This window comes from Haliotis cracherodii, unplaced genomic scaffold, assembly GCF_022045235.1.
Source record: "Haliotis cracherodii isolate W230 unplaced genomic scaffold, xgHalCrac1.p SCAF_11, whole genome shotgun sequence".
Lineage (NCBI taxonomy): Eukaryota > Metazoa > Mollusca > Gastropoda > Lepetellida > Haliotidae > Haliotis > Haliotis cracherodii.
Window position 1 is genome coordinate 28,550,242 of NW_027266266.1, and position 10,767 is coordinate 28,561,008.

A 10,767-nucleotide genomic window follows, 5' to 3' on the forward strand; every position below is an offset into this window, starting at 1 on the left:
AACTTTACTTGTTTGAAATATACACTAAAATATTGGTGTCACAGGAACTTATATTGTTGAGTATATTTATGGATCAGTGAAAACCAGGAACCAGCATGTCCTGCACTGATGGGCGATAATAAGCTTGACGCTGGAAAGACTTGACTGTCTGGAGGAAAACCACATTTTGAAATCACAGCTGAACATGCCACCTTAATACAAATTTAGCGTCAGAAAGCTTTTGGCATGCTCACTATGAGGGGTACCTGAAGCACGACGTCTTATCAGAGCAACAATCCAGAGGTTGAGGAACGTTCGCAATCAGAAACGATTGTGGTAGGATGACTACGCAGCCTGAAAACCACTATAGCCAAACCACAACTTGTTTTTTACTCAGCCAGTGTCCTTGCCAGACTGTTCAATGTCGCAACCTAGTCCGGGCGGAACCGACCGCGGGATATCGGTTTGCCTTGGACTCGGCACCCTCTTCACCTGTTGTCTTTGTAGACCTCTGTCCATGATGTGCACACCATGTGCGCCACCGAGCTCATCAGTCTAGCAACCCTTGTCAAGGGACTTGGGATATTCGGAAAATGTGTTTGGCATTAGACATTATGATATCCGAATTTTCTCTACAGCTACATACAGACGGAGTATGTAGAGCCGGAAGTATAGCATAGCGTGTAATATTTGGTTGTTTATAAAGATATAATCGAATTGATATAAACAGGATAACTTCTGTTTGTGATACGGTTGGTGTACGGTTAGAACTGACATAATCAAACTATTTCAACTTTAAACTGATATTTAGATTTGTCAAGTTAACGTTCTTATGTGTTAAATACTGGAGACAAGCACCTGGGCAGGATAAGGAAGTTTACGTTGATATTGATAACACATCTATATTTGTATTTAATTTAAAGTGTGGGTCATTTTATCGAGGTGAAACTTTTCAGTTTGACAGATGATGTAAACTCTGTGGTGTGAGAATGTTTCATAGAGCATTATATTTATATTGTGGCATGTTAAGGTAATTATGTAGACTTAACGGTGAAAATAATGTGAGTAATGAAAGCACACGATGACCACTGTACCGCTTATAACAGTGTAGAAAGGCGGCGCTGCCATGTTAACTGAGCTCTACACAGTATGCCAGGTCATGTCACGCCTGGCCGGTCAAATCCTTTTACGTTTTGCAGGAATGAGATGGTTGTTGAGAGTGAGGTTGTAGGTGTTGAGTGTGAGGTTGCAGGTGTTGAGAGTGAGGTTGCAGGTGTTAAGGGTGAGGTTGCAGGTGTTGAGACATAGGTTTTTATGTGTTGAGAATTAGGTTGAGGGTGAGGTTGCAGGTGTTGAGAGTGAGGCTGCAGGTGTTGAGGGTGAGGATTCAGGTGTTGAGAGTTAGGTTGGATGTCTTTAAGGTGAGGTTGCAGGTGTTGAGAGTTAGGTTGGATGTCTTTAAGGTGAGGTTGCAGGTGTTGAGGGTGAGGTTGCAGGTGTTGAGAGTAAGGTTGCAGGTGTTGAGGGTGAGGTTGCAGGTGTTGAGAGTGAGGTTGCAGGTGTTGAGACATAGGTTGCAGGTGTTGAGAGTGAGGTTGCAGGTGTTGAGAGTGAGGTTGCAGGTGTTGAGAGTGAGGTTGCAGGTGTTGAGACATAGGTTGCAGGTGTTGAGAGTGAGGTTGCAGGTGTTGAGACATAGGTTGCAGGTGTTGAGACATAGGTTGCTGGTGTTGAGAGTGGGGTTGCAGGTGTTGAGAGTGAGGTTGCAGGCGTTGAGGGCGGATGTGGAGATGTTGATGGTGGAGGTGTTGAGGGTGGAGGTGGAGATGTTGACGGTGGAGGTGTTGAGAGTGGAGGTGTTGAGGGTGGAGGTATTGAGAGTGGAGGTGGAGATGTTGACGGTGGAGGTGTTGAGAGTGGAGGTGTTGAGGGTGGAGGTGGAGATGTTCACGGTGGAGGTGTTGAGGGTGGAGGTGGAGATGTTGAGGGTGGAGGTGGAGGTGTTGACGGTGGAGGTGTTGAGGGTGAGGGCGGAGGTGGAGATGTTGACGGTGGAGGTGTTGAGGGTGGAGGTGGAGATGTTGACGGTGGAGGTGTTGAGAGTGGAGGTGTTGAGGGTGGAGGTGGAGATGTTGACGGTGGAGGTGTTGAGGATGGAGGTGGAGATGTTGACGGTGGAGGTGGAGATGTTGACGGTGGAGGTGTTGAGAATGGAGGTGTTGAGGGTGGAGGTGGAGATGTTGACGGTGGAGATGTTGAGAGTGGAGATGTTGAGGGTGGAGGTGGAGATGTTGACGGTGGAGGTGTTGAGGGTGAGGGTGGAGGTGTTGAGTGTGAAGGTAGAGATTGAGGCTGCGATGTTGAGGGTAGGGGTGTTGAGGGTGGAGGTGTTGAGGTCGAGGATGGAGATTTTGAGGGTAGAGGTGTTGAGGTCGAGGATGGAGATGGAGGTGGCGATGTTGAGGGTGGAGGTGTTGAGGGTGGAGGTGTTGAGGTCGAGGATGGAGATGGAGGTGTTGAGGGTGAGGGTGGAGGTGTTGAGGTCGAGGATGGAGATGGAGGTGGAAATGTTGAGGGTAGAGGTGATGAGGTCGAGGATGGAGATGAAGGTGGAGATGTTGAGAGTGGAGGTGTTGAGGTCGAGGATGGAGATGTTGAGGGTAGAGGTGTTGAGACTAGTGATGAAGGTGCGGAGGTGGTGGTCTGCATAAGCAAATCCATACGCTCTAGAACGTCATGCAGAGCAGACGACGGTCACCATAACAGATCTACATGCATCGCGTACCACTGTCGCCATAGCAGAACCACATCCATTTGGGACACTGAGAGTCGAACAACCTCCGTTTTTTTTTAAACTGAGATACTGAAGTGGCTTCTCTCAAATTAGAATTTAGTACATTCCAGGCGGCGACTGTGGAAGGTAAAAATGATATATTTTTTTCAAATAATTCAGTTCGGCAATTAGGCTTATAGTATTCGTTGGTGTTTCATAATGTGGACGATCCAAGTTTTTTACTGGTTAGTGGTACCATTTCACATAAATAATTTGGCGTTGAACCTCTTTTCATTTTACAAAATATGCATAATTTGTGAAAGTGCCGTCTTTCTCGCCAAGGAAGATAGACCGATTCGTCAAGTAATTGTAAATGACTTGTGCCCCTCACGGCACCACATAATGTCCTGAGTGCATCTAAATGTAAAATTTCTAGGGAGAATTCTTCGACCCTAGGTGCAATTATTTAATATTATGTCATAGTAATCAAACAAGGGTAATATGAATGAAAAATAGAGCGTATGTAGACTATGTGTCTGTTCAAACTATATTTCAGACTACGAAAGCAATTTATGGATGGGCTAACCTTGGCAGTTAGATTTTCAATATGGCTATGCCAATGCCCTTCACTTTGTAAGGTTAGCCCCAGGTGTGTGTGGCTGTTAAAATTCTTTATTTTTACATTATACATGAACAAATCAGGTAGGACAGTGACGTTCCGTTTTCTTGAAAATTGAAACTATTTTATCGGGATAAAAGTTTCTTTCCAAGATTTAGCCCATGGAGAAATACGTTCCAAATCATGATTGATTGAAATGCTTGTTGATAATGGATCAGCATTGCATCGGTTTGTAGTTACAACAAGCATGGGTGTCATTTTTCTTATGAATTGGGATTACTGACAGAACAGAACTTTGTTACGCCCAAGGCTACAAAAAGTAGCATGTTGAGGTTTAACAGGAGATGCGACGTATAATAGTGATGGCAGCTTTAATAGTTATTTAAATGTAGCCATTACTATTTTACAATATTTTGATAATTTCTTCAAGAAGATATTATTTTTACTATGAAACATCTGTTGAAGTTTAAACATAGATGGATGTACAATAAGAGTCTTTGGTATGTATAATTGTCTTACTTCTTTAAAATATTCACATTTAAAAATATAATGATATTCATCCGCAATGTCTTGGCTTTTACAAACAGTACACTTTCTATCTAATAAAGGGGTGTGAATCCATCTTCCACATTCAATCGGTAAATAATGGCAAGAAGTTCTGAAAAGTAGTAGTGGTATGTACACTCGTTTTGGTAAATTGCACAGATATGTTTCCAGAGAGATATTATCTTTAATGACTTTATAAAATTTTCCTTTACTTGAATTTGTGACATCAGAATTCCACCGTTGTATAAACTGATCTTCCAAACAAGTTCTAATCACACATGTAAGCCAATCAACTGATGAAAATGACTGATTTATCCAAACATTGTTATTACCTGTCATAACAAGAATATGTTTAACAAACTGTAGCCAATTTTGGTGTTGATTATTTACAGTGTAGTTATAATACAATTTTTTATACACAATTAATGAAAGTTTGGTGGCTTTTCCAGATAGCAATCTTCCCCAGAAAGTGATGATTCTTGTCATGACAGGGATATACAGAGGTTTTCGGCCTGTTTCGCCGTATATCATATATAAAGGTGTACTTTTCTTTACAGGAATTAGTTTTCTTAAAAAAGATAAATGTACATTTTCAATCATTGATAAATTTTCAAAACCCCATACTTCACATCTCTATATTAAAATTGGTAGAACAATAGCATCAAATAGTTTTAACTGACAACTTATAGATAAGTTATAATATCTAGATTTTGTTAAGATAAAATGGACTGCCTTTGCTGCCTTCTCACACAGTTCTTGCTTGTTTACATTAAATGTACAGTTTTTATTAAATATAATATCTAAGTATTTGTATGATTTAACGTTTTCTAAATGTTTATTGCACAGAGAGAATTTGGTTTCGTAGTGTTTCTTGATACCTCCAAAAATTATTACTTGGGACTTTTTTACGTTAATTTTCAATTTCCAGTGTTTACAGTATTGTGTGAATCCATCTAGTAGTTTCTGTAGGTCTTCCTTACAGTTTGCTATTAGTACTGTGTCATCGGCGTATAATAATGCAAAAAGAACTATTGATGTAGTTATAATTGATTCTTGGCAGTCATTATTAACAGTTATACCTGCACAGTCTTGAGATATAAGAAAAGGTTCAAGGTCATTTAGGGAGATGGAGAAAAGAAGAGGTGATAAGTTCTCTCCCTGTCTGACACCTTTAGTACATGAGAACATTGGACTTGTTTCATCTTTGTTAGTCACACATGATTTAATTCCTTTATACATATTTAGGATAACTTGTAGACATTTACCGTGTATACCTTCTTTAATAAGTTTACCCCAAAGTCCAATTCTCCAAATATTGTCAAATTCTTTTTCAAAGTCAATAAAACAACAGAATAATTTTTGTTTTCGATTCTTCAGGATGTCTAATAGGCTATAAAGAGTAAATATGTGATCCATTGTCGAGTATCCTTCCTAAATCCTGCTTGCACTTCTGATATAGCATCTATTGAGTCCAAAAATGTGGTAAGTCTGTTATTTAGAACCTAGGTGAATAGTTTACTCAGACAACTGACTTTATGTAATGGGCCGGTAATCTGGATTATTAATGTCTCCTTTGTTTTTGTAAATTGGTTTTATGATTCCTTTTAGCCATGTTGTTGGGAAATGTCCACTGTCAAGTATCTTGTTAAACAAAAGTTCATAAGTTTTAAGCATAATATGTTGTGTACTTGTGATATATTCATTTATAATGTTGTCTATCACACCTGCCTTGTTGTGTTTCAGCTGTGATATAGCATGCAATATTTCAGGTGTTGTTATTGGCTGATTCAGAACAGTATCATGTGAGTCTGTATTAAAGTCAATGTTCGTATCTGTTTCAATCTCACTATTTTCATTCTGTGCCCTAAAATATTCAAAGAGCTCATCAATAGGTGGTGATTTATCATTTTTTGTTCCACGTTTTAACAATTTCCAGAAAGATTTAGTGTCATGTTGTTGCAGATTATCTATCTTCTTTTGCAACACATCTCTATGGAGTCTACTATATTTGACAAGAGTCTTTTTATATGTCCTGCTTGCGTTTACGAGCCTCATTTTATTTTGTGTTGTTTTATCTTTATTGAAAAATGTCCTGGCCTTGTGGTACTTCCCTCGTGCTATTTTGCACTCTTTGCCAAACCATGGTTAATAAATTTAACATGTTTTACAGTGTTCGATTCCCTGATGGTGTAAGTTCCAAATGTATCTTTAGCTGCCTTGATGACAATTTCACTTAATTTATCAACAATGTCATTAAGGCTATTTTCTTTGTTTTCACCGAATCCTACCTCTATAAGTTGCTGGTTGATGTGATTGATTTCATCTGTGTTGACAGCAGCAGTATATTCCTGAGATAGTCTTTTGTTCCATTTCCTAGTTTTGTTTTGAATGGGTGTGGTGTTGTGAGGTTCAGTGTCTATGGTTATTGGTGGTATGTTCAGTGTGAGAGAGATTGCACTATGTACATCTGAAAATAAGGGATCAAATTCATGTACTGTGAAATCTGATATGAACTGAATAGCATCATATGTTGAAATTGAGTAGTCCACCACACTTGTACCTTTACATGTTATTTTTCCTATAGACTTATCACTTCCAATTCTTCCATTGTGAATAAATAAATTATTATTTTTACACAAACCCAAAAGTGTGTTACCATGATTGTTCACATGCCCAGTATCCATAGAGCGCCTATCTTTTGTCATTCCATGTTCACTCAATATATATGTTGATCTAGCATTTCTTCCAATAACTCATCAGGTATGTTTATATATTGTGTGTCTGTATCATCGACATTAATAATATCTGGCTTATTGTTAGTTCTTGCATTGAAATCACCAAGCATTACAATAATATTATCATTATTTCTATAATCAATTATATCATTTTCTAAGTTTGTGAAACATTCTGATGTTAAGTAAGGTGATCCTTCAGGTGGAATATATATAGTACCAAGCATGATATTCTTGTGTTGAGGCAAATGTATCTGTACCCAAAGTACATGTTCATCCTTGTATGGTTCAACGGTAACCCTGTCAACAATGTCATTTTTAATACACACTATAATCCCCCCTGAGCGTACTGAGTGACGTTGTGTCCTTGGTTAACTAAAGGATTTGTAGTTAGGTAATTCTACAGTATCATAGCAATCAAGCTTACTCTCAGCAAAACACAAAATTTCAAAACGTTCAATAAATTCACAAAACTCTGGTGATAACAATTTTGACTTGAGTCCACATACATTTATAAAGAGACAGTTTACCTGTTGGGTTAAGATATCATCATTGCTAATCTGCCAATCACATTTGTGTCCCTCTTTGTTTACGTTGTTATAACGAGGAGTAGCAGCATATTCTCTATACACATCTGTATGATGAGGTCCGATCCAGGTGCATGATCTCCTTGACTGTCCTAGTAGCGAGGGCTGTGTCCTTCAGGGTATACCCTTTCTCCATTAATAAATAGTTTGTCTCTGACAAGTTTAGCATTTTCCTGGTTCTGCCTGGCTCGTCTGTAAATTGGTAAGAGTGTCTTACGACGTTCATTCCACTCTTTCGGTAGTTGCTCATTCACACCATACCTTGTTCCTTTTAAGTTTGACGGTGCAGCAGCTCTCACAGTCTCTCGTTGTGGATAGTGGAGAAAACGCGCAATAACGGGGCGAATCCGGGAAGGACGATGTTGTCCGAGACGATGCACTCTTTCAAACACTATCTCCTCTTCCACCTTCAGTTTGTCTCTGATGAAGGTTCTCAGTTTCTCTTCTGTGTTCTCCTGACAGTGAAATACTGTACTCTTCTATACCACTGAATAGCAGATTGTTTCTCACCCCCCTCCAATGTAGGTCCAACATTTCTTCCCTTGTATCATGCAAGTTATTGGATAGTGTATCAATACAGTGTATATTTTTCCCTATTTCCTCTTTAAGACGACTGTTTCCATGGCACAGGAAACATATGTTGGGGCAGAGATTAAGTAACTTTACAAGTGATTTCGATAAAACAACAGTCAAGGTCTTTAATTTACGATTACTTATTATATCAGAGCCAGCAGTAGGTTTCGATTTGTCAAGTGACAATAATACAGCCTCTATTTCTATCACAGATGCACATATTTCCTCAAGGAGATAAATATTAATCGAAAAAGTGTTATCATCAACGACATCATCTAAGTCTGGCACTGAGGCTTGATCTACGAAATAATCATTAAGAACATGAGCTTTATCAATATCATGCTCATCTACCACTCCGACCTGTTCTATGTAAACAATATAGGGGACAGTATGTAAACTTGTTGACTGTAACCTGAAGTCTTTGCATTGTGTCATACCAGTTATAATGAAAGTAAAAATATCAGTAGTTGTGTTCCTTTTGTAGTTCACCAAGTCGTTCAAGCTAAGTGAGTTCTGTTGGCAATCTTGTCATGCTACCTTCGCCTGGTAATCATTAATATTTTGCTATCACTGTTAAATGGATTGATTTAACACAGAGTTTAGAGTTTCTTTACAAATTCAGATTTTGTAATAAAAATCCTTTAACCGATAAGTGATTTTTCTAAAGTAAAATATAAAAATGAGCTAATATATTTTTCAGAAATACTTTCCTAAGCTCGTTTAATTTGATTTAATTTCATCTCAAGAGATACCAAATGACATATTCATGTTTCGGATTCTTTCGGGAACTGCAGAAAACGGCCTACGTTGAAAACGGTAATTAGAAAAAAAAACGGCCAAAAGGGTTATTGAAAACGGCCAGTATGGAGAATACGACACCCACGAATGGTGTAAACGGCCTTTGTACTCTATAACGTTTTAATAGTGGTGTACTTTGTTGGACGTATCAATTGCTTTTAATATTGTGATTGTATTTCAGTTAGAAGATTAAACTTGTTACTCATCTTTAAAAACCGACAGTGAAATGGTTTCTGCCGAACTTTGACTGATCCATTGTATAAAGTTCACCTTGAATGAGAAAATCTCATTTCAGTGCTTTTATTGTAGAAGCTAGCTAGCTATAATACTTGTTATTTCTTTTTCTATTATAAATCCACAGGCCGTTTTCACTAACCCTATTGGCCGTTTTCACAAACCCCATTGGCCTATTTCACTGATCCTATTGGCCGTTTTCTTCCATGCAGTGACCGTTTTCACTAACCCTATTGGCCGTTTTCACTAACCCTATTGGGCGTTTTCTTCCATGCAGTAGATGTTTTCCCTAATTGCGCAGTTGCCGTTTTCAACGTTGGCCGTTTTCATTAGGACCCATTCTTCCTGAATGGTCAAGCAGCGACTGTTTGCCATTTGTTCCGCCCTGTCTTTGGATCAAACAGACCTGGAATAAAACAGTAGTTTAACCGGAGATGACAAACATGAAGACAGCATTCGGTCAATTACAGGAGGCTTGTGCGGCGTATGGGTCGAGTCTTCCTCCCCACCTGTGTATACACCCACTAAACCCACACCCAAAGTTCACAGTAAAGATGATCGCGTGTTTAACGTTTCTCATATCGCCTAAAGTACAATATTAGGACCCTTGCCGTTAGTTTGCTATCGTCTGACCCAATATTGCCAAGCTCATGCACAAGATAAACGCCCCAAAATAATGATGTTACGAGCACTCTCGAACCCAGTGTCACTCCTGCATATCGAGTTCTGCGAGAGGAGGTTTGGCATTGGACAGTGTAGTCTACTGAGATATTTATTTTACAGTAGACGCCGTGGGAGTGTTGCAGATAGATCTCCACACACCAGCGAGTCTCCTTCACAGCACAGTTAATGGGCAAAGCGAATCGGAGTGGACCAATTACACATACAGGAAAGCATACCATGTGCTCTGACTTATAGCATAGTGTTTTCTCTATTGTGAAATCGGTACTTCCTAGTCTGTTTGGAACTTGTAGTGTCATAAAGGCGATGACCTCTTTCTGCTTTTTATAACCATTTGATCGCAGCATCACAACTGATACAGCTGGCCCACAATGTCAAAGTTTAGCATAAACGTCAGCATGTAACAGATCTTGTAAATGTATTTTATGCGACTGAAGCATTCCTTAAACTCCTGAATGCAGTTCGACCTAATTATTGTCGATATATCTCTTTGTATCAAGCTAGTTGGCTGTCTGTCTCTGTAATGGTGCTCCCCTTGTAACCCATGTAATCAAAGTATTTGTGAATGTGGAACTTAGGAGAAGTTGGAAGAAGTTACGTTTATATGTTACGTGGGTTATTATTGGGCGTGTAAAGTTACGATTGTGTTTTCATTAGGGGACGACGTTACGTTTATATGTTACGTCAGTTATAATTGGGCGTGTAAAGTTACGTTTTTGTTTTCATTTGGGGACGACGTTACGTTTATATGTTACGTGGATTATTATTGGGCGTGTAAAGTTACGATTGTGTTTTCATTAGGGGACATTACGTTTATATGTTACGTCAGTTAAAACAGGGCGTGAAAAGATACGTTTTTGTTTTCATTAGGGACGACGTTACGTTTATATGTTACGTCAGTTATTATTGGGCGTGCACAGTTACGATTGTGTTTTTATAAGGGGGAATACGTTGTGATTATTTGTTACGTGGGGTAGGTTGTTGAGTGTTGTTACGTGTGTTACGTTACACATATACCACCTGCATCTGGGTTCTGTGCCTGCTCTACCTGCTCTGGCTACTCCAGCTGTGTGTCTTGTCACAAACTGAACGCGAACTGAAATGGGCCATCAGTTTTTATCAGTGTGAATATGTGGAAAGTACAAATTTATCCTATAATAACGGTTGTTATATAATGTTGCTGCAAGAAGCTAACAACAAACAATGTCCACGCTTTGCTTCTAAACTAAGCAGACTGCTAGAGAG

At 39.2% G+C, this 10,767-nt stretch overlaps 1 protein-coding gene across 1 annotated transcript; it reads right to left on the minus strand.

Annotated features, from left to right (window-relative positions):
- Window positions 1-1,366: 1,366 nt before the first annotated feature.
- On the minus strand, window positions 1,367-9,010 carry LOC139455005 (uncharacterized). The gene is made up of 3 exons (XM_071236592.1): window positions 8,984-9,010; window positions 7,498-7,691; window positions 1,367-2,705 (listed from the first exon to the last, which is right to left on the minus strand). The coding sequence occupies exons 1-3, from the start codon at window positions 9,008-9,010 to the stop codon at window positions 1,367-1,369; spliced, it is 1,560 nt and encodes a 519-aa protein (XP_071092693.1).
- Between the last annotated feature and the right edge of the window lie 1,757 nt (window positions 9,011-10,767).

What these genes read in the sequence shown, in the direction of transcription:
- LOC139455005 (XM_071236592.1), bottom strand. Translation starts at nt 9,010, where the DNA reads ATGGGGTTTGTGAAAACGGCCAATAGG. An exon ending in TTGTGAAAACGGCCAATAGG is followed by an intron (nt 7,692 to 8,983) that starts GTTAGTGAAAAC and finishes TTTCACTGTCAG; the next exon opens with GAGAACACAGAAGAGAAACT. An exon ending in TCAAACTTAAAAGGAACAAG is followed by an intron (nt 2,706 to 7,497) that starts GTATGGTGTGAA and finishes ATGACGTTCTAG; the next exon opens with AGCGTATGGATTTGCTTATG.